Genomic DNA, 26,997 nt, shown 5'->3' with positions numbered 1-26,997 from the left:
ATGGCTTGGCTTTCGATACTTTTGCATCCAAAGCTAAAGACTGGGAACGTATTGAACGTCTTGCAGAACTATAAAGCTACACTTTTATCATCACGGAGCCGGGCTTTGCCACAAGACCAAAATATATAAAATATACACAAATCGACAACAACATGGCCTCACTACAGCGCATCCTCAGACCGGTGGCAACCAGGCACTTCGCCACCAGCCTTCGCATCTCCCCCAGCTCCGCAGCAGCCGCACCCACGGCCTGCTGTGTCGCCGCCGCGAGGCGATTCAACTCGAGCAAGCCGGAAGCCCCGGATGCCATTCCGGACGGTGAGCTTGGCGTCGGCGAGTTGCAGGGCGCAAAGTTCCGCATTGAGCCCCTGCGTCGTGTCGGCGAGGACGCAAGGACCATGCGCGCCAGACTTCAACGTTAGTCACCATCACCTGTCAAGAAAACCACATAATTTCTTCCCTTTCATATCTAGCGATGGGCACCGTAAAGCAAAGGAACTCAAATGAAGAAGAAGAAAGCTGACTGTGTGATCATCTTACTCCCAACTACAGGCCAGTCACGCGGCCGAGGCACCCTCGAATCCGAGCTGCTCCTTTCCACATTTGCCAAAGCGCACCTTCCCACCATGACTGTGGAGCAGATGCAGCAATACGACCGCTTCCTGGACGAGAACGACTGGGACATCTACTACTGGGCCACCCAGAGCGAGGAGGGCGCGGCGGAGAGCGTCAACGAGAAGGCGCCGCAGGCGCAGACGCCCACGCAGAGCCCCCGACCCGGCGAGTGGGCCCAGACCGTTGGCACCTTCAAGCCCGCCTACAGGCCCGTGCCGTCGCGCTGGAAGGACAGCGAGATCCTCGCACTCCTGAGGAGGCACGTCAGGGAGAAGTCTGCGGCTGGAGTGCTGGATGGTGGGAAGCAGCAGACTCTGGGTAATGACCAAGCCCGTTCCGGAAACACCGGCGGCGGGATGGCTTTTATGCCGCCGCTGAACTGATTTAGGGCAGTGGTTTTCTTTATGATGTTTCGATTCAACTGAAAGTGTACTTATTGTATATCCTGTGCAATTATGGGTTTATAGACCTGTTTAACAAGCTTGTTACAACAGACAAGTTCAAAATCTTGCTTCAGTAATTCTCACTCAGTAACGACATTCAGTGCAATGTCCCAAATACGTCGACTACAATCCACTGGCATCGTCCGTTTTACCAATTCACCAAGTGTATTGTCATGTAAAAGTTTAAAGCAATCACAGGTTTCAATTGAGTTATTTTTTTTTGTGGGAGTCCTCAGTTCTGGGTCCCCGACTTCCATCCCTCCAGTGATGCCCGAGCACGATGAAGGACAGCAAAACAGGCTCTAACAAAACCTAGTTGCCCTGTCCCGTTTCCTCCGCCAGGAAGAATCCCTCTTCTTCCAGTGTGCTCATTGTCCTGAAGCATAAATGCCTGGCCCTCGTTGGGTCTTTACAATTAAAGTTCTCTTTTCCTTTGTCCAGTTTTTCCCCCATGTCCCAAGGGACACTGCCAGTTCCGAGACTGCAGCGACCTTCAAAATCCGAAGACCCTAAATCCTTCGTGTCATAAGCTCATGCGCCCCAGTAAGGGCTGTGCTCATCAAAAAGGTGGTTGGGTATCATTAAAACGTTCCTTGCGCCGCATCACGGCACACAGTCGCAATTGGTACAACGTAGTCCTGCCAGACTCGTGGTACCCATGCCTCGGAAGAGAGAAGGAAAAGAAAACAATCATGCCAGTCTATCAGCGTGCCTCCTCTATGGTGTGCCTCTGAAAGTAAAAGGCCGCCCGACACGCCTGCGACCAGAAAGAACCGAGAAATCCACTTTTGTCTAAGATGTAAATGCCACAAAACAAGCAGAAAAGATATGAAAATGTGCAAAAAGAAAAGAAAGCACAATCGCGACATGCGACATGCGACTCTATTCGAACACAAACGCGTGCTTCTTGAACGTAAGAAAAGCAGAGACATGACCGTCATTAATGGGGAAGCACCCAGGGGGAACGACGCTAGAGCCAAACATCCCCAGGAGCAAATATCCCACATTGTTGTATCGCACCTGTAGCGCCGGTTGCGGCTTTCGTGGCCGCAACACTCCCCTGTCGTCTATGGGTATTTAGGGGTAGCGCAGTAAAAAGATGCGATCTATCGTCGTAGCTTGAAGAACAAAAGCCTGCGCGGAGTTACGGCTCCGCAAGACTCAAAAAGCAGCGTTTGTCGAGGTGAGGCCGTTATCGCGAACCGAAAAAATAAATGTTGAAAATGCAAAATGTGCAAGGGGAAATGGAAACAAAAGGACGGTGTGAAGGGGTATTGCCAGCTGGCCCCGTTGATACAGTGCAGCCCCCAGAGTGGTAGTTCCAAGGGTTTACCACCAGGACTGGCCGCCGCCGGGGTTTCCGTAGCTGCCACCGCCGCCGCCGCCGTAGCCGCCGCCGCCGTAGCCACCACCACCACCGCCGTAACCACCGCCGCCGCCGCCGTAGCCACCACCGCTGAAGCCACCACCGCCGCCTCCGTTGAAGCCGCCGCCGCCGCCGCCGCCGAACTTGCGGAAGTCACGGTTGCCGCCGCCGCCACGGCCACGGCCACCACCTCCACGGCCACGGCCGCCACCGTACGACTTCATGCGGGCAGCAGTCTCCAGGAAGGGAGGAATGTCCTGCTTGGCCTCCTTCAGGATGTTAAGCAGCTCCTGAGCAACACCGCTGTTATCCTTCATGTCGAAGAAAGCAGTAGCAATACCGGTGTTGCCGGCACGACCGGTACGACCAATTCGGTGGACGTAGTCATCAATATCGGTGGGAAGATCATAGTTGATGACGTGGGTAACGTTGGGAATATCGAGACCACGAGCAGCAACGGCAGTAGCCACCAAAATGGGGCAGCGGCCAGTGCGGAACATCTCGAGAGCACGCTCACGCTCACGCTGAGTACGGTCTCCGTGGATAGAGGTGGCAGGGAGGTTCTGGTTCTGCAAGAAGTCCGACAGCTCATCAGCGTTGCGCTTCGTCTCAACGAAGATAAGGGTGAGGCCGCCGCCGTGGGTGCTGAGCAGATCCAAGAGGTGGGAGATCTTGTCATCACGGTGCTTGACCTCCATGACGCGCTGAGTGATGTTCTCGGAGGTGGAACCGACACGTCCAACCGACAGGAAAATGTAGTCCTTGAGGAAGTCGCGGGCAAGCTGCTGGATGTAACCAGGGAAGGTGGCTGAAAACATGAGAGTCTGGCGGTCCTGCACGTTGGGCATGTCCTCGCCCTCAACAATGCGGCGAATTTGAGGCTCGAAACCCATGTCAAGCATGCGATCAGCCTCGTCCAAAACCAGGTACTTGATGTTGCACAGCGAGATGCGACCACGCTCGATGAGATCGACAAGACGACCGGGAGTGGCAACGAGCAAATCGCAACCACGCTCAATCTGACGGAGCTGGCTACCAATGTCGGCACCACCGTACACGACGCAAGGGCGAACCCACGACCTGTAGGCAAACTTGCGAGACTCATCGTAGATCTGAGAAACAAGCTCACGAGTGGGCGCCAGGATCAAAGAGGTAGGGTAAGCCTTGCGCTGCCGACCGTAACCACCAGGTCCCTGGTTTGTTGCGGGGATGGGCGAAGGGCCAGTCTTGAATGCCTGGGAGAGAATAGGGAACAAGAAACCACCAGTCTTTCCGGAACCAGTCTGGGCACAAGCCATCAAATCACGGCCACCCATGACGATGGGAACTGAGTACTTCTGGACGGGAGTGGGGACCTTGTACCGGGCAAGCTCAATGTTGCTGATAAGATGGTCATCCAGAGGAGGGTTGCTGAAGGTGTAGACGGGCTCGGGCACATCGTGACCAGAAGCCTCGACGGGGATGTCATCATACTTCTCGAAGTTGATACCGGTGTGCTGCTTCGACGGGTCGTCGGGAGTGCCGAACAGCTCACGCTCGACGCGAGCGTTTACAGGACCGGGAATGTGCTTGCCATCACGCCACTGGCCGTCTCCTGAGCCTCTAGCATAGCCGCCACCACCACCGCCGCCATGGCCGCCGCCTTGGTTGCCGCCGCCATAAGCGTTGGGGTTGAACGAGGGACGGTTCCAGTTGTTGTTGCGAGGCGGGGGGCCGCCGCCCTGGTTGCCCCAGTTTCCGCCGCGAGCATCGTGGTTCTGGTTTCTATAGAGGTATCGCGTTAGAATAAAAGCGCATATTTTCGCGATGAAATGTGCATGAACCAGGGGCGGCTGCAGCGATTCACTTACCCAGCCCAAGCAGAGTTGTTCAAGCCGTTGTTAACTGAAGATGGGGGTCCATCGTGGCCTGGGGGGCCGCCGCCGTTCTGGGGTCCGTTCTGGGGTCCGTTCATGCCAGGACCACCGACCTTGCCTCTCATATGAGGCGGGATGTAAGATCGAGGTCCGTTTCCGGGGCCGCCCCCACCGACGCTGAGCCCAGCCATGTTGAGTTGATCGGCCATGATTACAGTTTAGTGTATCAGCCGAGATGAACTTGAATATCGTTTCGGTTCGTTTGTTTGGGGGGTTGTTCCCAAGGAATTTTCGACAAGAAATGAAGATTTGTTCGACTAGTAAACCGCAAACTGAAATGGAAATGAGAGGCAGAGCGGAAGTGGCAGCTTCCAGAGTGCTTCTCGTATCGTCTATTAGGTTCGGCAACGCAAACAATTAGAAGGAAAGACGCCTTTGATAACCCTCCTGTGAAGAAAAAAAACTCCAAGAGAGTGAAGGGAAAGACGACGAAAATGAGGGGATTTTTATGGTTTAGATGATCGGATTGAAAAAATCCTTGCGCTTGAAGGAAAAACAGAAATGGAGGACGCAAGGATTTTTTTTGAAAAGAAGGTGAACTGAAGACTTTTGACGCTGGGCCCACTTTAAAAACCCCCCCGTAAGGTGGGTGCGACCTCTGGTGGCGTGGCGCGCACTTAGCAAGAACAATTTCGAGCGGGAAGCCATGGACAAGGCAGGCAGGCGCTAAGAGTCATTTGGTTGCGCAAATCTCGGGCAAAAGAAACGAAATCTACAAAGCAAACACTCCTCCAAATCCTTCGTCATGGCCAAAAAGAAATCGAAAAGAAGAAGCACATACTCCGAGGATATATCTATGCAAACCACCGGTAATCTTCCTGAAAGTTTCTTCTACTATATGCCAAATTTGAACAAATCTATATGGCCCATTGGCGCAGGGGAAGCGAGACACCCAGCCTGTCTAGCCAAAAAAAAAAAAAAAATTGTCTACTGGTGTGGAAATCCACACGTTGTGTTGTGTGTGTGCGTGTGTGTTTCTTGCCTTGCTTGCTTACTGTGGGCAGGTGGCAATTTGATTGAGGCACTGTCAATTCTATTCTGCAACGTTGGTCCAGTCTGCCGTTTGCCGCTGCGGTTCTTTCTCTGCAGCAAGTCAAGTTAGATACAGTAGACTAAGGTAAGGTAGGTAAGGTAGGTAGCAAGAACCTTTGAAACTATGTATGCCACAAGGAGTTCTCCGAGCCGGCGAAGCCTTCTAATTACCACGTTTAAAAGCCTTTGACAAACAAAGTCCAAAATGCAGCATTATCAGAGGAAGATCAGACAGAGTAAGACGGTGGCCCTCGCTTGCTTATCCCCCCTACCATTAAGATACGGTGGCATGGTACCATGATCGACCTGCATCCATCTCACCGTTGCTTTTGCTGCCTTGTATGCCCCTGTATAGGTACTCCGTGATCTGTTATTTGTGCTTGCTATTATTATCTTTCAGAATCCCAACGTCCCTAATTATATGTCAATATAGATTGGGAGTAACAATTTTTTTTTTCGCATCCCCCCGTCCTTTCGGAGTCCCTCGACTGGCGCTGATGCAAATAGGTCAGCCCTACGCAGTAGCGTCTAGTGTTACGGTATGTTGACAGATTGTCTGTAACCATCGACAGTTATCACATAAATGTCTGGCACGGTGAACGAGCCCATACACCGGCAGATCAAAAGTCATTTGCGTCACTTACTGGTAAGCACAACGGAAATTCGCTCGATATTTTAATGTAAACATTTTGCTTTCCTGATTTGCCTGCTCTTCTGAAAGTGTTGGCGCGCGAGTCGAGATCATTGCGAGGTCAAACTTGTCTTCTCGTCAAAAGGTTTCATCACGAACGTGGTGTTTCTTCTGGCATAGACCAGGTGACTTTCTTTTTGCGGCCCTACTTCTTTTGCATGACATCCTATCCACGTGCATATCCACACAACGAAAAAGCAAAGGCAAGATAAGTTTGCTGTCCACCGGTACAGTGCCTGATCTGCCTGGAGAAGAGAACCCTATGTGCCAAGGTGAGTACAGTACCTAAATACGGTACTCACAGACAACACGTCAGCAAGGTTCGGGCAGCCATTCCCGAAGCCCCAAAATCAAACTGGCACTATGCCAGTCGTTCAAGTGGGTCGCTCAACCTCGTGAGGCCAGGACGTGCGCAGACATCCGACTATTGTTGACTGACGATCAGGGGGGTTGGTTGGTGTCTGTACCGTACGTTGGTAGTAATGTGACTTTGCCCGTGTGGAGAGGCGGCGGGGATGCAATGACCCAATCTCTTTAAAAGCCAGGCGCGGACAAGCAATATGAAGCTTAAACCTACCTAGACTAGGCAAATAGGCTAGTCAACAATACGGGTACTCAACCTACCGACAAACTGTATTGAATCTACAAAGCAATCCAAAGAACAAGGGCTCGCATATTTCGTCTGCTTCGTCTCCAAACGAACAAATTACTTAGTAATGTCCACACAACAAGCCTAGTATGCCGCGGAGACCAAATCGCTGCCCGCACATCTGATTTTCCTGTGAGTATCAAGGTCAACAGGCCCACCATGACACCTCAGTGGCAAACCCGTATCCGACCAAACGTTATATTGTTTTCTGAAGAGAAGTACCTATGCCACCAACCAACCCCATTGCCAACCCTTGTGCCTGAATTATGGTAAAAGGGGTTGCATCAATCCATGTCATCATCTTTTCATTCTGCGGCGAGGACGACAAATAGTCTGATATTCTGAGTCATGGAACCTCGGGCGAATATTCTCCACTGGTACCACACACGGAATTGCTTGACCGAATGTATTGTACGAAGGAAGAACAATATGTACCAGTCTGGTACCACCACATGGAGACTGCTAACTATTACCACAGCAAACGTATAATTATGATAGGTAGGCTTAATCAGGTACCTATAGTTCTGCATACCTTGGTACCTACCTCACTTATCTGAAATCATCATATACACTATTCTACAAGATTAAACGCGACTCTTGTCGTGACCTCTGTCCGTCCATTCTCATCAGGCATGCTAGCGAGGTAGGTAGATAACCTACGACGTAACACGTACGAAGATTAAGAACGAGGTCATGGACCGTACATTGTGATGTTAACAGCGCAATCCCTGCCCTGACCCCAGTATGCTTCACTATTTTAATTGTAACATCATACTATAACATTACCGTTGTCACATTTAGCTTCTCACTTGCACTTCCGCCTATGGGCAACCCACCACCCGGTAGCATCCTAACTAGGTGTACTGATTTCATCATGATTGTCATTGATTTTCTGTCGCCGTTAAAACCCAGTCCAGTCTACGCCGATTCTAATAGTACAAAGCGCCTGCAGTCCGCGAAAATGACGTGAAGAAGGTGCCGGGGATTGGCTCCGACAAACAGCTTCAAGCACTCTTGACAATCTTGTCATCATCAAATTCGATGTCTCGGATTCCATCCTTTGTCACCGCCTTCACCACCATTCCTTTGAAGTCAATCGGTAATCTCCTCTTCAGCTCGTCGGTGCACATAGTCAGGATCTTGATACCCTGGTGCAGGGTGATATCGGGATGGTGATGTTTGTCGAGGATGGAGAGGCAGTAGTACCTGTTGTTAAAAACGAATGGATCGTGGTCAGACATGAATATTTCAGGCCAAAAGCCTGCATAAGACCTTTTACGAAAATGGGGAATCTTACTGAGCATATCCATGCGCAGCATATGGGACCGGCGCCAGAGCCGCAAGGTAGTCCAGCCAGTAGAGGCTCGGCTTGTGTGTGATGGGGTCGACACCGCCCAAGAGGAGGTTGACTGTGTATGGCTTCCGCGACCTCAAGCTCGAGGCAAGCTCGCCACGGACGTAATGCGCCAATGCGGACGGTGAAAGATCGGTCTCGTTACGCATCGAATAGAGCTTCGCGTTTGCCATGATGTACTCCGCAAACTGGACTGGCAACGATGGTATACCGCAGCGGTTAGCATTAATCCGATTTGAATCTCCGCGGTAAGAGGTAACATGAAAAGCATACTGGTGTCTCCAGGCTCGCCCGAAAATGCAATCATGGTGTGCTTGTTGAGTGGCCTCGTCTTGTCGTCAGATGCCTTAAGAACGGTGGCTCCCCGCATCGCAGCCTTGGATGCTGCGATCAAGGTGAAGTCCTTGCCCGTGATCCCCAAAAGAACCTCCCTAGAAGCTTGTTAATAACTGCAAAGAGTCACAGATTTACCGTCCGACAGACTTACATATTGAGTGTGTTCTGCGAAGCTGTGATTAGAGGTTGGGATGTTTTGCGTCTGCTGGTTGCGGAGCTTAGTTGTCGCTGGCCAATTTACTCGTCTGCTCGTGGAAGCTCCGTGATGGGGCAACAACATCCCCAGCTCTTAGCATCGGTGACAGCCAGTCCCTCCAAGCACAAACCAACCGTTGACGCGCACCTCCGCTACCGCCTGCCGGAACAACTTTGGTGGGGCTGACCCAGGAAAATGATCCGATCAGGCTACCCATGTAACTGACAACCAATAGGATTAACTCACTGCCCCACCAATGATTTCAGCGACTTTTTTTTTGACTGTACTCCCCGCCAAAAATTTCTCGGGCGACATGCGCTGGACCGCCTTTGGGAGGAGACCGCAGCAAAAAAAAAAAAAAAAGTCTCCCAAGATGCAGACGAGGTAGTATTACAACCTCCACCCATTGAAGGCTTCTCAACAGAACAATGTCTTCTTTTTTTACTGTCCCCGGCGCTCAAAAGCGAAAACGTACCGGAGCCCCTGAAAATCCCAAAAAGAGACTTGCAACCAGCGGTTCTAGGCCGTCGAAAGCTCAGCCGTCCAAATCAAGAGACAAGGCTAGCTCCGCAGCTCCGGCCAAAAAAAGGGTGGAACGTGACGAATCGATATCAGGCAGCGACTCCGACTCCGACAATGACCAGGACCAGGATGCAGATGACTTTGAGGCTGGTTCCGGCTCGGACGACGATTCAGAGCGTGAAGGGGAGACTGCCGCCGAGCGCCGCCTGAGGCTCGCCGAGCGGTATCTTGATAACGTGAGGCAGGAAGTTGCTGCTGAGGATGAATATGCATTCGATGCCGAAGAGATCGACAGGGATATCATCGCCGAGCGGCTCAAGGAGGACGTTGCCGAGTCAAAGGGGAAGGTATACCGACACGTGGCTCGCGAGCTCGACTACCCGAAAACATACCAGACTGGATTTCGGTGGAACCCCGAGAACGTCACTGGCGTGGCCACTTGCCCTCCTTACGCCTATCTAGTCACAAAAGACATGTTCCTGAGTAAATGGAAGCTTCAGGATCTTCCTCAATACCAGTGGCCGCAGACGACCAGAAAGAAGTCCAAAAAGCCCAACGCACCACCGAAACGACGACCGGAAAAGGTTGCGAGCCTTCGGGGTGACAGCAGGAAAGCCAGCGATAAGAGCTATCACGGGCACACGGGAGCGATACTAGCCGTGGCGGCGTCTCAAGACGGCAAATGGGTGGTGACAGCCGGCGCAGACAAGCGCATAGTTGTCCACGACGCGCAGACACTTAAGCCAGTCCGCGCCCTGACTCATCACCGAGACGCCGTGACCAGTTTGGCCTTTCAGAGGGGGACAAATCAACTCTACTCTGGCTCGCGAGACAGGACGGTCAAGGTGTGGAACATCGACAACCTGGCGTACATTGAGACGCTATTCGGCCACCAGGATCATGTAGTTGATATTGACGCTCTGGCTCAAGAGCGTTGCGTCTCGGCAGGTGCACGAGACCGCACTGCACGATTGTGGAAGGTCGTTGAGGAATCACAGCTTGTGTTTCGTGGTGGCGGTGGGACTACACTGAACAAAAAGAACAACTGCCCGGAGGGTGTGGATCCGAAGTCGCTCGCACATGAGGGCAACGTGGACCGAATCGCCATGCTAGATGATGAGCTGTTTGTAACTGGCAGCGACAACGGTTCTATCTCGCTGTGGAGTTTACAGAAGAAAAGACCTGTATTTGTCCTTCCTCTAGCTCACGGCCTTGAACCTCCATTGCCCCTGGAGGCTGCCTCAGCAGATAAATCTCCGGACCCCAAAGTAATACCACCACCTCAACCGCGCTGGATCACTGCATTACGCACGATTCCATACTCGGATCTCATTTTGAGCGGCAGCTGGGATGGCTGTGTGCGGATCTGGAGGTTAAGCGACGACAAGAAGAAACTTGAAGCTGCCGGCGTACTAGGAGAACCCCTAGAGCAAAGCCAAGACACGAGTGCTTCTGACAAGGACAAAAGCAACGGAAAGGCCATTACGAACGGCAACAGCAGTCACAGCAAGCTCATAAAAGGTATCGTCAACGACCTATCGGTCTTTGAACGAGGAGACCGCGGCAAAGACGGCATCTGCGTTGTTGCTGCGGTTGGAAAGGAACATCGCCTTGGGCGGTGGAAGCGAATCAAGGGTGGTCAGAACGGCGCCTTTGTTTTCGAAGTTCCCAAGATTGTGAAGGAAAAACTGGCATTAAACGGCACAAGTCACACATCAGATGATGGCGATGAGTGATTGTGAGGCTTGTCCAGCTTGGATTTAGAAAACCAGGTGTTTCTACTTGCTTCCTGGAGGAGGGAAAAGCCGGGAAGTTGTACATGTTGTTTCTCATACGGGAATTAGAGGGATGGATTAGATTTGTACAAGATCTGCGCAGACTCGCCATATCATCATTGCACGAGCGCAACTCAATCTTACTACTACTGAGGTCCAACTTGGACACAGACTATGACACATTCCGGTCTGCACGCAAGTGATGCCTTCCTATTTGCAGCTGAAAAGCCTTTTCAGTCAGTATGTCAAGGATCCATGATAAGTTGCGTTTACAGAACCAAAAGAGAGGGGACCCGAGAATAGCACAGCTGCACGTGCAGTCCACCCGAGACAACCACCTGACCCGCGTGCCGTCCACACATGGCATAGATGTAACAGTAGTAGTGCTGGTTTTTTTTTTTTTTTTTTTTTTTTTTTTTTTTTAACAGACGATGGTGGTTTCACGAGCTTTTTTTCTTGTGGCGTATCGCTAACCGGAACCTACGGACGAGCTAGCCAGGCACACCAAGGTACAAAGAGGACAGAGGACACACCGCCTTGCCCAGCAAAACATAGTCTTCTTTTTTTTCGTCTTGGGAGGAAGGGAGCGACCAAACCTTTCACAGCTCTCTGCCCCTCTCGTCATCGGTTAATCCGGTGCAACGGCGATAAGGGGAAGAAAGAAGACACGCGAGCGGGACGAGGGGCCAGCTGAGGGATATCACACGAGCAATAGCGGGACATCGCTCCAGTCTACTTACTATTTAATTTTGGTAGCACTTTAACAGCAAGTAGCAACTGATAACAAAAACTAATGAATAAGAGGGGAAAAAAAGAGAAAAAAAGAGGCAGTTGTCGTTGGTGGTACACACGATAGGGTGCGGCCCACCGCGCTCTTGTTCCCGCTTGTCTCTGAGCACATGGCACAAGCAGGAGTGGAGCTACAAACACCGTGTGGGAAGAAAAGGGGAACTCTTTGCAGAGCGAAACTCGCCCGGGCTGAAATAGGTATGTGTGTGTGTGTGAGAAAGTGCATCTTGCTCTTGTGTATACGCAGGTGTACCCCCCCTCCAGCTCATGCACAGGAGCCCGAAATTCAATGCTCCAAATAAAGAGCCCATCAAATTCATTGGGAAATGGTTGCTCTGCAGCGGTTCATCGGGTGACGGAACGTTTGCAATTTTCTTCCGCCCGGCAACAAACATGACAGAAAAAAGGGGGGTGTGGTTTAAAGGGAGGGGCCGCATAACGCAATGCAAGAGAATCGGTGGCGTCTTTCTTTCGTCTTTATTTCGGGATATGGGGAGCCTACCAGGCTGCGTGATCAAGCCACTTTGCAAGTAGCTATGGCTTCGGCGGTGAAGATATATTGATTGCTCGCGTGTTTTACTACTGGGATTATAGGCTGTGGAAGTTTTGGTGCTCGATGAAAAAAAGGGAAAAAGTTAATTCAACATACTCACTATGCGTTGACTGTTGGCAGGAGGTAGGTAGGTATAGTATCAACAGGTTACACAGTTCAATATGGCTTGGAAGGCATCACCACCTGGGCTGCGTGACATCACATGCGGTCGGCTCCTAGGTTGGGCATGTATACATTTCTCGTTTTAAGAGTCGCCAACCCAAGTATTGTCAAAAGACATATACCATGTAATGTAGAACTACAGCCTTCAAGATCGGTGCACATCCTGGATAAGCGTTGTTTCAAATATACGTAATTCAAGAACTATCAAGCAACAGATACGGTATATGGAAAAAGCAAACACTCATCAATGATAACTCAAGAACCATCACATCATAAAGGGTAACATCAAAATAGAGAAATAGAGACTGTCCCATGTGAACCTGGCCTCAGCAAGTCCAAAAAAGAAAACCAATATTATGTGTGTACAATCAACTCTATGGGATATCTCTCGAAAACTGGCCAGAAAAGAAAAAAAAAAAAGAAAAACAATAATCAATGGGATATGTCGGGCGAGAATTGTGAGAAGAGATTTGTACGTCGTGAAAAATCGCATTTCGTAACATCCGGAGAGCGTATGTAAGTCAATAAAGCGCAAATCGTATCGATGCGAATGTTTTGGGCCGTGTTCTTAACACCGTCACGGCCTGTCGACGCTGCGTCTCTCCCCGCCGCGTCGGGAGACTCTGCGATTTCTCGTGTCTGGCTCATCTGACCTGCCCACGTTGGTGGCAGCCGCTTGAGTTTGTTCATCGTTTGCGAGTCCGTAGCTGTGGGTGTCAGCTGCGAGCAAAGGTTCGCATCCGCAGAACTCCCAGATGAGCTTCGTATTGTTGCAGTCTGGACAGCAGAACGATCCTGTCTGGATACTATATGAGGGACGCCAGTGTAAGCATACGGTATAATAAACTTCTGCCGAAATATAGGACATTTCAAAGAATTAGATTTATACCGTACCCTCTCATGTTGCAATCCTCATTCTCACAGCTACGTGGCACTGCAAAATTGCCGTAGGCATCGGCAAAGTGACCGCAACACTCTGGCCGCGGCCATGAGTTGATGTTTTGCTGCTGCTCTTGCGCCTGCTGCTGTGCCTGCTGTTGCTGTTGTTGGCGCTGGCGCTGGCGCTCCTGGTTACTCGAGGGCATCTTTTTGTTTCTCGCGCAGGGGTTTGCTCAGGATGTAAAGATTCGAAAACCAAGACCGTGTCTGTCAGGAAGCACCTGGGGGACGGAAGACTTCTGAGGTATGGATTTAGAGCAGATGGACTTGTTGGGTAGCGTGATGCCTGGATGATATATGTAGGGACAATAAATTGACAATACGTAAAATGATTCGAGATAATTAACGCCCTGGCGGATAGAAGGAAGATGTGGCTGGACTAGGCTCCTTCCTTCTCTTATATAGTAGTCGGGAACCAAGTTTCTCATTTACACACCCGGGCGAAAACATTGTTAGTCCATATAGACCGATTGGTCGACATGGCCCTAACACCGGTGAGCAAGCTACGGAGAGTTTGTCAGCGTTGATGACGGAGGGATGGAGGTATCAGATCAGCCATCAGCCAAGACGAGAGAGGGGAGGACAGCCAGTTTCTCTCTCACCGCTTCTGCTCAGATGTAAACAATTTGTTTGGCGCCTAAGTTTTCTGCTATCTGACCGATCGGGGTGTATGTGCAACGACAGGAACCAAGTTGCAGCCCGTCTTGGATGGAGACGTGGGCCATGTCACCACCAAATAGAGACATCTCATCACAGCGGCTGTATTGTCGAGTATGTTAGACCACTCATCCATCCCGAGACTCCGGGGGTGAGCTTTTCTGGCATATCGCCCTTGTTCGTTTGAGCCTCGTCCAGAATAGCAGGACTGCGGGTCGACTGGTGCGCCAAAGTCACCCGAGCTGTTGGTGCGTGTTAGTTGCGTATGTCATTGCCGGCGGCAACCCCACACCAGGCTTTTAGCGCTTCTACTAAAAGAAGTGAGGCGCCAAGAGAGATTGCTTCCATGTTCTACCGCGCGCGGCGGGGCCGAAGACACGGCCTGCAGCTGCGTGCCATGCAAATGCATGGGGTGCAAGGTGTGGTGTTCGTTCCGTAGCCGGAGTGCAACAGAATCATAACAAACAAGCGCCACATTTTTTCCCCTATCCAAGAGTTCGGAAAGCCGTCCGCGCATGATCCTGCTTGAAAAAGCAACGAAAACTAACCTCGAACCAGGAACCTCTCACAAGACGACCCGAATACGTGAAGAGGTGTCACCCGCCTACTGTTGTAGACCAAATAGTATCATGTCAACCATAGGTTCTCGGAGAAACTCCCGAGCTAGGGTGGGTTGAACAACTTAAGTGTACCGGTACAGTAATTTGAGCACTAGTCGAGAGGGAAGCCATCGGTTGATCGCAGAGAGGCGTGTTCCGCCTCTCAATTCACTCGGCCTACCGGCGGCAGTGCGTCCATCTCGATCGAACTCAAGGCGGCAGAGAGCTGTGCGGAACGTACCGTACACCACAATTTCCTTTATTATCTCTCCGAGAACCCGAAACGAGATTGTGAACTGCATAAAGTGAAAACCGGTCAGGAAAAAAAATAGTTCAGAGCCGAACCGACTGGCCAGGATAAAAAGCACACCATCAAGGTTCTTGGAAGATAAATGCCCTGAGGTTAGATTAGATACCTACGTAGGTAGGTACTTACATATACCAGCCCCAGGGTGATGATGAACATAACATGCCAGTCGCCCCCCTCTTTTCACGGAAGTGATATGCCGTTGGACACTTGGGCGAGTCGAGAACCATACGACACGACACTCATGATCAGAGGGTGCATTGATGAAATAGTTGTGGGCGGGGGGTACGTGGGATTGTCTGCTGCAGGTAGCCGTCTCTTTCAGGCCGCCACAAGCTCTTATTCGCTGGAATAGACAAATTTGATCCTTTTGACGTGATTTTCCTTGTGAATCTGACGGACCGGATGCTCGAATTTCGAGAATGTATAAAGTTGAGTGTCGGAGAGACGGGAGGCGGCATTTCCATTAGAAAAAAAAAAAAAAAAAAAAAAAAACGCGGCCGAGTTGGGCATCCTTGAATTCTCGCGGAAGCGCACATGACCTTTGAGAGCTGACCAGATCAACCCGAAATGTGCACTTTGTTGCGGGTTAGTTGTGAACTTGATCCGCAGATGTTATGGGCTTATTTAAAACCCGTGGGCTCGGCATAAGTAAAGAGTATCTAGTAGGATATGGGTACCTCTAGGTACCTACATACCTAAGTTAGGTAGGCACGCACTTGATGGCGTGTAAGGAAGGTACAAAACGAAGGAGGCAGGCTCTGTGAGGTACCTTAGGTAAATGGAGATAGGTTTCTTGTCCACCTCCCTGACCTCGTCGTCACTATCGTCGTTGCATATTTCCCAAATGAATTGCAGAAGCCAACTTTCAAAGCCTGCTGCCCACTCCACAGTCAACGCTGGCTCCCAATCGAGCTCCGGCATCTTATATCTCTGCACACATAGCTACATGAACTTTTGTACCCATGCTTGCCTCCCTCTTGTCACCCGTGTCATATCAATCTTGGCTCCCGAGCTGATACCACCAGAGAGATCGGCTCTTGTCTCCTAACTTGGCCCTGAGCGATTATGTGATCAAGGGGGTATTTGTTTTCCGCGCAGGAATCAACATGACATGAGTAATACACAGAGATAGATGCACAGAAGCTTCAGTTGCCCATTATACCACCTGAAAATGCGTGGCGGTTATTGTCATAAATCATCGCTGAGTAACAGGACAAAGGACCCCCATCCGAAAGTCCTTCCCGAAACCCTTATACTATCCTATCTAAACTAAACACCAAAACCCTGCTTTTGTTTGATGATGGGATTTGGCAGGTGACTGCACTGAAAAAAAAGACCCTTTTGACCTCATGAAAACCCCCCGTCCGTCTGAACCCAACCATCTTCCGGAGAAGAATATAAATATCTTGGCTGCCGCTTATGCACTGGGCATATGGCCATTAAAATCTTGGTGAGAATGCAATGCGGTGATAGTGAAAAAGTATGAGAAAAAACAAGGTCACAAAAAAGACCACGCAGCAAACCCTCTATACAACGCTTGCTCTTGAAAGTATTCAGACAGAGAAACTGTGATTATCATAAGTAACAAAACGGGAATATCTTGATGCTGGGCAACATGACTTTGGAAAGAGAATCGTTATGTAAAAGATGGTGTCGAAAGGCAATGATTATGTCGAATTGTTTCAATGGCGTGATTGACGCACGAGCCTGGAGTGACCTTGGTGTCCATGGTTTTGTTGCAAATATATGCGTCCAGGGATCATATCCACTGGGAGGGTAGAATGAGAAGCTCTGGTGAGCCTTTATTTTTATATTTTTTTATTGTTTTCTTTTTTGCCCTTTGACACACCTAAAAGGTCTCTGATTCTTGCGAGGCAATAGATCCAAAGGTGTCTGGGAGAAAGTATGTTAGCATCATTTCCTGCTTAGGTAAACGGAATCACATTTAAAAAATCAAATCAAACATACCTCGCTTCCGGCGCCTGTCGTCGTCACTCTTAGGTGTCATGGCCCTGGGCCCACTAGGCCGTCGGGCGGGGACGCCACCAAGTGCACCGCTTAGGTTCCTGTTCTCCAAACGTGGGCTCTCGTTGTAGCTGGCATGCGTAGCGGTACCATAGCCGCTCTCCACACTGTGGAAGGGGAGCGGGCTCGGGCTCCCCTTCTGCAGCTTGGAAATACGGTTCGACTTCTGTGGCGTCGATCGGCCGTCCAGGGGCTCCTTGGGCGGACGAGGGGGTCCTGACGGCGAGAGTGCGGCCGGGATTGGCGAAGAGCCCCAGAACTGTGGCTGGTGCTCCTGCTGAGCTGAAGCGGACATGTCACTATAACGATGCGGTCGCATGTTGGCCGCTTGGCCCTGGAGGCGATTCAAGCTTGTGGCAGAGTCTGCCCAGTTTGCTGAATTCGGTGACCTAGGCACGCTATAGTCTTCGGCTTGGGTCTCTATGGCGACCTTGTGGGCTTGCTGTCGCGGCCTGGGATGCTGCAAGTTCAGCGAGTCACGGTGAGCCTTGTATTTGGGGTCTTCGGGCTCAGGAAGAGCATCCTGTGAGAAGCCCGAGTGAAGCTTGTCATCCCCGTATGGATCAACGTGTGGGTCGCCGTCGTAGCTCCAGTCTGCGTCTTTCTTTGAGTCCTTGCTGCTGCGGAAGACCCTCCCTACGCTGGATGTCGTCGTCTCTGACCAGCGCGAAATTTTGGGGAACCAGTTGGATGAGCCGGATGACTTGTGCTTTTTACTCTTGTCCTGAGGAGTGTTCTCGTTGCTCATCGAGCCCTGCGCCGGCCCAGGGAGCGGCGGCGTAGAAATAGACATGCTTCCACCTGAAACGTTGCGGGACCGCGCAATGTTAGCCATTTCCGGATTGGCGTACTGTTCCTGGAGCTGGTATCCGCGCTCGGGTGTGCGATGTTCAAAGTCTTCCTCATTGGCCTCCGGGACCGTGCTGATACGGTGGTCAGAAAACTTGCGGTCGTAGCCAAGCTTCGAACCGGCACGGGCTTGCGGAATTGAAAGATGACCTGACTGGCTTGCGTGGCTAGCGGTCGAGGTGCCTGCATGGCCTTCGGGTTCATAGCCACGGTCGTGCTCGTACTGAACCGCAGGCTGCAGGTTATCGAAAGACTGTACGTCGGCACCAGGAGGGGTGAACCCTCCTGCACCCGCACTGCCACTACGGACGGCTGTCTGCGTCTTCAAGGTGTCAACCTCGGTAAGGAGCTGCATAAGCATGTCCTCGATCCTCCCGAGATCGTTGTTTCCCTTGGTGCTCAGGCCTTTGAGGGCTCTGCGGAAGAGATTTTGTTTCTTGGTGCGGAGTTCTTCAGTCCCAGCTTGAGAACCTCCAGCGGTCTGCATGGGAGACCGAGCTCCACTGACGCTGCCGGGGAATGGCCTCGGCCCACCGAGATGACGGGTAACTGTCTTCTCGGTGTTCTCTTCGACCTCGCGGATGATTACGTCTTCCGAATCGGCAATCATGTGTTTGATTTTCTCAAACGACTCGCGCATCTCGGCCGCGGACCGGACGAGGGTCATAAGGATTTCCGTGTCCCTAGCGCTTCGCTGAGCATCCCTGACCATGAGCTGCGAGAAAAAGAAGGTTAGCAGACGCACTTCACAGTGCAGTTATCAGTGGGTCCAGGGACTTACATGTTGCATGAGGGCAACAATGTCCTGCGACTCTATGCGGTCGATTCCGGCACCAGTAGAGGGATCAAACAGCGGTGACCCCAATCCTTGAGACATGCCACTGAGGTGCCTTCCTCCCTTGGGAGTGTAGAACGGATCGTCCATGTTGGATGCGTTGATGTGTTGAGAAAACTCAACTCCCTTGCCTTTACTCCTGACATGGTCGGGTGTCTTGTTGGCACCCTGTGAGATGTAGCCCTCGTCAACTTTGTTGTGCAGGGGACTGCGGGTTCCAAAGTCTCCACCAAAACCCGGGTTCTGGTACACTGGTGCGCTCCCACTCATGACGTTATCACCAAGACCTGGAAGGTTGACATGAGGACTGTTGCCCTCGAAGGGGTTCGTAACAAGAGTGTCCCTCTTGCGGTCGTCAGAGTTACGCTGCCAGTCCTCGTGCTCTTGGCTCGGCTGGCGGTTGTGCGACGATGCCAAGGCAGCCGCAGTCGCAATGGCAGCAGCACCAGCCGCAACGCCAGCTGCAGTCCCAAGTCCGTGACCGCTTCGCTTGGGTGTCTCTTGAAGACTGGAGTTATCGTCCTGGTTTCTATCAGCAACCAGCTGAGTTGGCGTCCTCTGACCTGACCAATCCTGGCTGCTCCGCCGCGAGCCATCGAGACGACCTTCGACGACTGAAGGATTTGACTGTTCGTAGAAGCCAATCTCGGGGAGAGGGTCTTCCGCATCTGGGATGCCAGTGGCACCCATTCTCGGTCGGTCATATTCATCCAGGCGGTCGACACTGTGCATTGGAGTGTTTGCCGGCTGATGGCCATCCAAGGTTCGTTCCTTAAACGACTTGTTACGCTGGGGGATGTTCCCGGGAGATCCAGTGTAGCTTCTCTCTACATCCTCATCGACAGTCCTCATATCGCGCTCCCTAGCACGCAGGGCCTTGGACGCCGCCGCAACAGCAGCACCGGTAATGGCAGCCTCTGAAGCGGTGGGAGAGTGGCGTTCAGATGACTGGGACGCAGGAACCTTGCGACCATATTGGTCAAGCTCATACTCGCCGGCAAATGTGGATCGAGGCTGGCTGCGATCGCGCGAGAAATCAGACGCATGCGAGTTACTGGCGTCTGGCGAGGAGGGCGAAAGTACCGGGCCACCCTTTGTGTGGATCTGATCTACAGAGTGCTGGCGGGAGGGATCCCGAGACCCTTGTTCATCATAGGCTCGCATCGAGTTATGGGCTCCATACCCACCACTTCCACGGGCGGAATCGGTCATAGTCGAGCCGTCGAGCATGGATCCATCAATAAGGGAGGCAACGGCCGACTCCACACCCATGGGAATGTGTACAAAGTTCGGGTTAGCACCAATGCCCCGTACGGCCTGGCCTGGGGACGTTCCTTCTATCTCGCTCTCGGTCGGATTTCTGTAGTCGTATCCAGAGCTTCTCAGGCTACGCTCGTCTTGATCGAAATCCCGGCTCATGATATTGCTCGGTATGGAGCCAGGCGTGCCAGGCGCATGATAGTGAGGAGACTTCATAGGAGAGAATGATCCACTTGTCCGCTGCGTTACTCTCGAGTCGCGATTCTGCTGCACCTCGCTTCCGCCCTCGGTGTATCCAGAAACGCTTGGGATAGGGCTCAAGCCACGACGCTCCAGTCCATAGGGCTCGTACCTAAGTGGAGCAGGAACATCCTGCTGGTTGTAGTAGAACCCGGCTGGCCCATCATACGGGTATTGATCGTCATCCACCTCATCATAATCATCGTACTCCTCCTCAAGCCTCCGATCGTCGTTGTTGGCATATTGTCCATTCTCAAAGTCTTCTGCAGTAGCACCAGTGCCGGTTCGTGGCAGAGCTCTAAGGTCACCATGAGAAACATTATGATGGTGCGCCCCTAGCGCAGCCAGTGTCGCCGGTTCTATAGTCGGTGTCAGGTTGTCATCTGTCGAAGTACCCACAGCCCTTCCAGTGGTGGTTTCGTGGGTTGAGGGAGTGTCTCCGCGGGCAGATTGTGGATGGTCGCTCTCTGCAGACATGATAGATGTCCGCGTAAGCTCGGAGGGGTTAATTTCGCTCATAAGCGGCATTGGCGGCCTCGGGTGGAATTCTGATTCGTCGTCGTATTCTTCAGCATAGCTATCAGCAGGGCGGTTCTTGGCTTCGGCCCGGCGACGCTTCCGCTGCTCTCTGGCTTCGTTGTGACCCATAGCTGCTGCCCCCAGCCCTCCAACCATGGCACCAGCTGCTGCCGCCTTGAGGTTGCCATGGCCTGGACTGTCAGTGTCGTGACTGTATTCTTGTGTTGATTCCTGTGAAACAATACTCGGTTCGGGACTTTCGAGGAGTACGTTGCGAGCCTCTCGGTCCCTTGGCTCTCTGGGCTTGGTCGAACGCTCACTAACACCTGACCTACGCTTGTCGGACTCTTGGTCATCTCTTGATATGGATGTTCCGCTGGCTGAGGTGATGGAGCTGCGGCGACCATGGTTTCTGCTTTGCTCCCGTTTCAAGGCATTAAGCTCCGGTAGGATTAGACGACGAATTGCATCTTCGACAGTCTCGAGTAATTTAGGGTTGTTGATTGATGAGGCCTTGGATGTACCAGATCGGACAGAGTATTGATCAGAACGATGACTAGGGGTGAGGCCGGATGAAACTACACTTGAGTCGGCTGCCGATACGGTAGATTCCTGATGACTGCGGCTGGATTTTCTCCGGGACGACTTCTCTTCGTCCCTGTGCTTGTCGCTTGTGCTGCTTGTGCGACTTTTGCTCTTGTGCTTACGCTCAGATCTCTCGCGGTCTCTATCCCTGGTTTTTGGCAAAACCACTCGCTCCTTGTCTTGTCGGCCGCTACGTACCTTGTCCGCAGTCGCAGCCGCGGCAAGACCAGCGGTAGCGCCAGCAATCACATTCCCAGCTCGCGAAGGACTCTTGTCTCGCCTCCTCTCGGGTGACTTGCTGGATGGACCTGAGCCGTCCAAAAAGCTGTCTGTGGGAATGGCTGAGATCTCCGACATGTTTCCTGGCTGATACGAGACCTTACTGCTCTCGGTGGTCGGAATCAATGGACTCGCGGGGCGCCGGCGCCGGCGGTCAATCTCAATGTCAATTGGCTGGTGGGAGACATTGGACTCCTCTGTAGCCGACACGTATGAGTTCATACTGTGAGCGTCGTCTCCTTCGAGGACGGAAAGGCCCTCGCCCTCAAAGACGGGGCCGGTGGGCGTGGCCGATGCCGATGCCGACGCCTTCCTCGTGAGGGAGGCCTTGCGGCTCCTGGTCTCGGTGATCTGAATGTGATCGTTCTTGCGATTCTTTGACGGAGTCAATCGCACGCGTACGCTAGGCCTGCGCTCGCTCCCTTCGCCGGAGGCGCCAGGACCCTTGCCACCCTCAAAGTATTCTATGAGCAGCGATGTTTGAGAGCGATTGTGCTTCTGGCGTGTCTTGATGGTGACTGGAGTGCCGTCGTCTGGAAGCGAGTACGACGACTTGGCTTCGATAGGCCTTGAAAGATCGGTCGCCAGATCGGATTCCAGGTCGAGCTCGGTTGGTGAGGTGATAGTTGAATCGGTCGTCTCTGTAGGAGCGGGGAGGGGAGGCGGCGCTGCTTTTTTCTTGGAATCAGCACCCATTGTGGATACCTTTTTTTTCTAGGGCCAGCGTTCTTGGATCCCCGTAATGCCGGCCTGCCAACCCAAGACCCGTCCCTGTCGTGCGCCGATTAGACGTCTTGGTTTGCGAACGGTGGTGTACGGCTCCTTCTCTCCCCCTTCGAAGCCCTTTTTTTTCCCCTTCTAGGATGATGCGAGAAGGGAATGAAGTGCGAAAAAGAAACGCGGGTGGCTAGTATTGATGCCGGGCAGGGAAGTATTGTCGAATTGACCCGGCGCCAGACATGGGAGCTTGAGTAGCTGGATTGGTTGGAATTCTGGAGACGAGGGAAAAGTGGTGAGCGAGTGCCCTTGCCGCGGAAACCGGTGCAACGTCAAGGTAGGTCGGTCCAGCCCCAGCCCCCAAGTCCCCAGCCCCCCCAAGGTGGGCCGTCGTAGGCGACTTGCAGCTGAGCAACAGTAGCGGGACGCGAGTGTCAGGAGGTGCGTCTGAGGTGACCAACACTGGAAGGCAAAGAGATCGACGACGCACAACGAATGAAAACGAATAAATGGTAGCGTTCCAAGGTTTGAGGTGATTGTTCGTAAGGTAGGTAGGTAGGTATGTAGGTAGGTATGGTGTGGTATGCGGCTTTTCCAATGCCTTGCTTGGACGCAGGAAGCAGCGGTCAAGTGTGGATGGATGATGTACCTACGTGGTGAGAGATAAACCTTGTCGTGCTGAAAACAGAGAAAAGTGAGGTACGGAATAGAGGTACGAAAGGGTGCAGTGCAGGCTGCAAACCGTTACCCTTCACTCCTTGCTTCTTCCGAGGCACCTGTTCTTCTCAATCTCAATGACTTTTGACCATCGAAGCCCACGCTGCAGACAGTAGTTCGTGGGGTTTTGCTTTCCCCCAAGATCTTCCACGGAGCCAAGCCGTACAGTCAAACAGTGGCGCTCAGATGTGCCCAGCGCTGCGGTGCGATACGGAAACTGCTGCACACTAGACTAGGTAACCGAGCCTTTTCCCGGCGGAAAGACGTAAAAAAGTGGGTGAATGCGGTGCGAGTTTAATGTGTGACAGGGAGAGGTCGGGAGAGCGAGACGTATTGCAGGGAGAATTACTGACTAGAAGTTTGAAAAGCAATGAGAGATTGAGAAAACTAAATTTCGCAGGATCCCCTGGGCCGTTTGTTTCCCACCAGTACCGACCAAATGAATGCGTTGGTTGCGTCTTTGTATTAATTCAATTCAACGTCTCTCTGCATGGCAAGCAATGTTCCAAATTGACCATGTCGGCCCAACTTGACTGGGACTTGATTGCATGCACGACTACAGACAGTACTGTACTCGACATTTTGTGATGTTTTTTTTTTTTTTTTTTTTTTTTTTTTCACGGCGGGATGAGCCACCACAGGGGGGCGACTTTGATGCGCTGTCCCTGCTTGAGGATCACGACCAATGGGCTTCCAGAAGGGCCACGGGCCAAATTCTTTGGGCTGCAGGAGTCTGCGGGCGATCACAATTGTGCTGAGGGCAGGATTTTGTCCAATCTAGCCCGGACCAATGAAGCAGGTCTTGATGAGGCGCAATTCTCAAGCCTCCCTCCTTTCTCCCTCGTGGTTCTTACTGTAAGCATACTCCGTACTCCGTACTCGAACATCTTTGAACCAAATGTGGCTTTCTATGTACATCAGGGGTTTCCTAAGGCACTGTCATAGGTACATACATACATAATTGCAAATGCCATAATGGCTTAAAAAAGCGCTCAGATATCAAGCCATCACCCGCGTACCACCTTTGAGCTTTGCTTCTTGTTGCCATGGGAATCAAAAATCAAAATTCAGCCGAATGGAGCCGCCCTGATCCCGAACCCCAGCCACCCCGCTTGTACCCTGGATCCATCTGAACAGCTTCTCATCTCTCTTGTTTGACAAGCAAGACAAGGTATCTCAAAGCATGAGTGGATATTGGCCCAAGCTTAATACCTGACAAACATCGTTAACCTGGTCATTTTATACTGTCTGGCGTCTCTGGCAAGCTGGGTAGTGCGTAAGCGCTGTCTGTCGACCGAATCGGGTTTGACAATCTGGGGATGGGACTCCCCCCCAGCATGCTTGTGGCTTACGGATCAGGAGATCACAGGGCGAAACATTAAACTTTGATTCAGAAAGCACCCCTGAAACGATCCAACTATTTGCTGCTTAGTTTTTACATTATATTCAAGCTACGAAATAGGCTTGGGCATATCGCAAGGTTGCGTACCTTTAGTAACAAGCGTGCAAGGTAAACACTTGTACGGTAGATACCGTAAAAGATGCTGCTTTTGGTAAGCTTGGCAAGGTACCACTTGTGGATACAAGGTAGTACAGGTCCACCCAAGCCACCTCAAATCCAAGATTGGGCATCATCAGCCCATCCACATTACACACAAATTGTGCGCTGGCTATCAACAAGCTTAAGCCTACCTATTCAGTCGACCGTCTTATCGCGTTCATCCATGCGAAGTGCCATGTGCGTCATTCGAGAGGCTGGAACTCCTTTTTTTTTTTTTTTTTTTTTCCCTCCTCTGTCTCCCTCTTCTTCTATCGTTTAGATACAGCAGCCCCCTAACAGCACTCTTATAGCATATGATGTTGCAGCTGAAAATGTATCTAAATATAAAACAAATCCAGAGTGGGTATTGTATTTCATAAATTGCGACTATATTTATTTCTGCTTCTACTGTGGTTCTCTCTGAATCCCCAAAAAAACCTGTCAGCTTTCATAGTGCATCAGGCCACCAACACTCCTGAAAAAAACGGGATTGTCCTCGAAATGGGTCAAGAAACCCCCCTTCAGAACCCTCTTCATCATTTCCACACGGATAAGGGCAGCCCATGTGTCAATCCAAAATGTAGTCCCTGCTACCGTAAGCTTGTGGCGGTACCGAAGAATCGTGGGGTCGTCAACAGGGTCTGGCTCATCATAGGCATTTTTTGGCTGCTCGGGGACGGAATCGCGCCATCCAGGACCCTTGTTCGTTTCAAGCGAGGTAATGATGCTAGCGAAGCTCGAACGCAGATTTCTGCGGCTTCTTTTGGATATCGACTTGGACCCCTTGGCTAGCTCGCTCATACGCTTGACAAGGACCTTTGGATCAATATGAAGATTCAACTTGTCACCAGTGTCAGCCTCCTCGAGATTCCGTGACACTTCGAACAACAAGGCAATGTTGACTCCGGCCGATATTTGCACATCCACATCGCCGCTGTCGAGTTGCTCGGAGAAAGCTTCAAGCGCTTCGTAACTCTGCGCGTCGAGACTGTCTAGGCTCGTGGCCACAAAAGCCCAGGACTGAAGGGCAGCCGAGACAACCTTCCCGCTGTCCAAAGCGTTGACCTGGTCACCGTCACTTTGGATTATAGTGGTGAGATACTCTAGCATATCTTCCATCTCCGCTTCAAGTCCACCGCCATAGATAATGGCGATACTCATGGTGTAAAGCGCATCCGCCTTCACGTCTTCGTCTCTCTCATCTTCGCAAACGTTCTTGAGCGTCTCGACAATCTGCTCGCACATGTCGTCGTTGGTATAGGTGAGTATAGTCACGGCAAGCGCTTTGATAGCAAACGACTTTTCTTCTGTGCTTGTTCCATTTTTGATGCTCCTGAGAAGGCTTGGGAGAACCTCGGACACCGATTTTTCGAGCTTGGCCTCTGCGTAATGGTGACGAATGAGATGAAGGTATGCCTTTAAAATTCCACTTCTGCCAGCGCCGCTGCTGCGTTTGCGAGATGGAAGCTCGGTGATACAAGCATCCAGTCTTTGTTCCCAAAGGGCACTTGATTCGGAATCCGATGCCGAGTCCGTCATGTGGTCACTGCCATCCTCATCTTCCGAGGGATACCGAGAGCTCGGGCGTGAATTCGGTCGAGAAACGCCTGGAGATGTGATGGGGGAGTTTGTGCTCGAATTGAGACCGGACTCGGGCCGTGACCTGGCCTTTCGAGAGATCGTCTTGCGGCTCTCGTTCGACTTGCTGCCACCAAGCAGGATCTGCTTCCGGAGGTCGGACATGCTGTCGGCGTGCCCAAGCTAGAGCCAACGATAGACGGGATATTGTGGGCGCGAAGCACTATGGGCTGACCGATACTGGTTTGAGTAAAGCCTATATATAGCCGCTTTCGGTGGTGCTTCGGGGTTTGGAAAAAGCAGGAGTCGGTTCTATGAGACTAATATATAGTACGGATTCTGACTATTCAACCTTGTGATGATAGAGCCAATGTAAAAGCATGAAATCGGGCGTTGATGCATTTAGACTTTCCTCGTGGCGCCAAAAATTGAGGATGATATTTTTTATATTATTTGTGTGCATCGTCAATCAACAAAAGGTTACAAATCACGTCGAAAGCAGGAACGGGAACTTGGTGTGTGCACCCCAGTGGCAAGATTCGGTGGTGGGATGATGATGAAAGAGGTGTGCTGGCTTGGAAAGCTGCCAGCCCCCGAAGCTTGCCAATCTTGGTCATAGCGGGGTTGGGTTGGAGGTCTGGTGTCCATTCACGTCCACTTAGCTTGGCACAGTGCTAATATCTCATTTCCCGACTCCCCTGGCCTGAAGTTACGAAGAACCTACCCGGCAAGCCGGTCCTACCGTACGTGGTAAGTACCTAGGTACCTACCGAGTAAAGAGCTTGCATGTCGCGCCCCATTAAGCGAACGGCACTTTGTAAATATGGCAAGGGGATGGTGATTTGACTGCTCCTAACCAAGGCAATTCAAAGATCCTGGGGACTTAAATATAAATGCAAGACTTACAAGCGACTCGTCTGCTCTTATGAATCAGGGTGCATTCCATGCC

The 26,997-nt window shown here is 51.6% G+C and overlaps 9 protein-coding genes across 9 annotated transcripts; 3 read left to right on the top strand and 6 right to left on the bottom strand.

Moving 5' to 3' along the window:
* Positions 1-22: 22 nt before the first annotated feature.
* MGG_07034 (TPR repeat protein) lies at positions 23-1,203 on the top strand. The gene is made up of 2 exons (XM_003715168.1): positions 23-417; positions 553-1,203. Exons 1-2 carry the CDS (start codon positions 153-155, stop codon positions 996-998), a joined length of 711 nt encoding a protein of 236 aa, XP_003715216.1. The 5' UTR covers positions 23-152; the 3' UTR covers positions 999-1,203.
* Positions 1,204-1,240: 37 nt separating this feature from the next.
* MGG_07033 (ATP-dependent RNA helicase DED1) lies at positions 1,241-4,855 on the bottom strand. Its single transcript, XM_003715167.1, has 2 exons — positions 4,275-4,855; positions 1,241-4,188 (listed from the first exon to the last, which is right to left on the bottom strand). Exons 1-2 carry the CDS (start codon positions 4,487-4,489, stop codon positions 2,388-2,390), a joined length of 2,016 nt encoding a protein of 671 aa, XP_003715215.1. The 5' UTR covers positions 4,490-4,855; the 3' UTR covers positions 1,241-2,387.
* A 1,100-nt stretch (positions 4,856-5,955) lies between these two features.
* On the top strand, positions 5,956-7,214 carry MGG_15840 (uncharacterized protein; the record flags this gene model as incomplete). The annotated part of the gene is made up of 4 exons (XM_003715166.1): positions 5,956-6,018; positions 6,368-6,531; positions 6,778-6,844; positions 7,191-7,214. 4 exons carry the CDS (start codon positions 5,956-5,958, stop codon positions 7,212-7,214), a joined length of 318 nt encoding a protein of 105 aa, XP_003715214.1.
* A 229-nt stretch (positions 7,215-7,443) lies between these two features.
* MGG_07031 (proteasome subunit beta type-2) lies at positions 7,444-8,709 on the bottom strand. Its single transcript, XM_003715165.1, has 4 exons — positions 8,554-8,709; positions 8,340-8,497; positions 8,010-8,259; positions 7,444-7,918 (listed from the first exon to the last, which is right to left on the bottom strand). Coding segments are annotated over exons 1-4 (612 nt in total). The 5' UTR covers positions 8,556-8,709; the 3' UTR covers positions 7,444-7,716.
* A 184-nt stretch (positions 8,710-8,893) lies between these two features.
* MGG_07030 (uncharacterized protein) lies at positions 8,894-11,046 on the top strand. Its single transcript, XM_003715164.1, has one exon. It carries the CDS (start codon positions 9,027-9,029, stop codon positions 10,854-10,856), a length of 1,830 nt encoding a protein of 609 aa, XP_003715212.1. The 5' UTR covers positions 8,894-9,026; the 3' UTR covers positions 10,857-11,046.
* Positions 11,047-12,761: 1,715 nt separating this feature from the next.
* On the bottom strand, positions 12,762-13,484 carry MGG_07029 (uncharacterized protein; the record flags this gene model as incomplete). Its single annotated transcript, XM_003715163.1, has 2 exons — positions 12,762-13,205; positions 13,322-13,484. The coding sequence occupies 2 exons, from the start codon at positions 13,482-13,484 to the stop codon at positions 12,832-12,834; spliced, it is 537 nt and encodes a 178-aa protein (XP_003715211.1). The 3' UTR covers positions 12,762-12,831.
* Positions 13,485-13,527: 43 nt separating this feature from the next.
* On the bottom strand, positions 13,528-15,825 carry MGG_15071 (uncharacterized protein; the record flags this gene model as incomplete). Its single annotated transcript, XM_003715162.1, has 5 exons — positions 13,528-14,237; positions 14,544-14,602; positions 14,836-14,890; positions 15,031-15,237; positions 15,621-15,825. The coding sequence occupies 5 exons, from the start codon at positions 15,823-15,825 to the stop codon at positions 14,089-14,091; spliced, it is 675 nt and encodes a 224-aa protein (XP_003715210.1). The 3' UTR covers positions 13,528-14,088.
* Positions 15,826-16,010: 185 nt separating this feature from the next.
* Positions 16,011-23,684, bottom strand: MGG_07027 (uncharacterized protein). Its single transcript, XM_003715161.1, has 4 exons — positions 22,867-23,684; positions 18,560-22,488; positions 16,873-18,493; positions 16,011-16,797 (listed from the first exon to the last, which is right to left on the bottom strand). The coding sequence occupies exons 2-4, from the start codon at positions 22,190-22,192 to the stop codon at positions 16,754-16,756; spliced, it is 5,298 nt and encodes a 1,765-aa protein (XP_003715209.1). The 5' UTR covers positions 22,193-22,488; positions 22,867-23,684; the 3' UTR covers positions 16,011-16,753.
* A 1,031-nt stretch (positions 23,685-24,715) lies between these two features.
* On the bottom strand, positions 24,716-26,686 carry MGG_07026 (uncharacterized protein). Its single transcript, XM_003715160.1, has one exon. It carries the CDS (start codon positions 26,211-26,213, stop codon positions 24,912-24,914), a length of 1,302 nt encoding a protein of 433 aa, XP_003715208.1. The 5' UTR covers positions 26,214-26,686; the 3' UTR covers positions 24,716-24,911.
* Positions 26,687-26,997: the final 311 nt, after the last annotated feature.

This window comes from Pyricularia oryzae, chromosome 2 (genome assembly GCF_000002495.2).
Source record: "Pyricularia oryzae 70-15 chromosome 2, whole genome shotgun sequence".
NCBI classification, from domain to species: domain Eukaryota; kingdom Fungi; phylum Ascomycota; class Sordariomycetes; order Magnaporthales; family Pyriculariaceae; genus Pyricularia; species Pyricularia oryzae.
The sequence above is the reverse complement of the archived record's forward strand: the minus strand, read 5'-3'. Positions and strand labels throughout refer to the sequence as shown.

Bases quoted from the DNA above. Each gene is read 5' to 3' on its own strand.
- MGG_07034 (XM_003715168.1), top strand. From the start codon at position 153: ATGGCCTCACTACAGCGCATCCTCAGACCGGTGGCAACCAGGCACTTC. The intron at 418-552 runs GTTAGTCACCAT...TCCCAACTACAG, and splicing joins CATGCGCGCCAGACTTCAAC to GCCAGTCACGCGGCCGAGGC.
- MGG_07033 (XM_003715167.1), bottom strand. From the start codon at position 4,489: ATGGCCGATCAACTCAACATGGCTGGGCTCAGCGTCGGTGGGGGCGGC. The intron at 4,189-4,274 runs GTAAGTGAATCG...ATACCTCTATAG, and splicing joins AACAACTCTGCTTGGGCTGG to AAACCAGAACCACGATGCTC.
- MGG_07031 (XM_003715165.1), bottom strand. The intron at 8,260-8,339 runs GTATGCTTTTCA...CATCGTTGCCAG, and splicing joins GGGCGAGCCTGGAGACACCA to TCCAGTTTGCGGAGTACATC. The intron at 7,919-8,009 runs GTAAGATTCCCC...TTTTAACAACAG, and splicing joins GCTGCGCATGGATATGCTCA to GTACTACTGCCTCTCCATCC.
- MGG_07030 (XM_003715164.1), top strand. From the start codon at position 9,027: ATGTCTTCTTTTTTTACTGTCCCCGGCGCTCAAAAGCGAAAACGTACC.
- MGG_07027 (XM_003715161.1), bottom strand. From the start codon at position 22,192: ATGGGTGCTGATTCCAAGAAAAAAGCAGCGCCGCCTCCCCTCCCCGCT. The intron at 18,494-18,559 runs GTAAGTCCCTGG...TTTTTCTCGCAG, and splicing joins TTGTTGCCCTCATGCAACAT to CTCATGGTCAGGGATGCTCA. The intron at 16,798-16,872 runs GTATGTTTGATT...ACTTTCTCCCAG, and splicing joins CGACAGGCGCCGGAAGCGAG to ACACCTTTGGATCTATTGCC.
- MGG_07026 (XM_003715160.1), bottom strand. From the start codon at position 26,213: ATGTCCGACCTCCGGAAGCAGATCCTGCTTGGTGGCAGCAAGTCGAAC.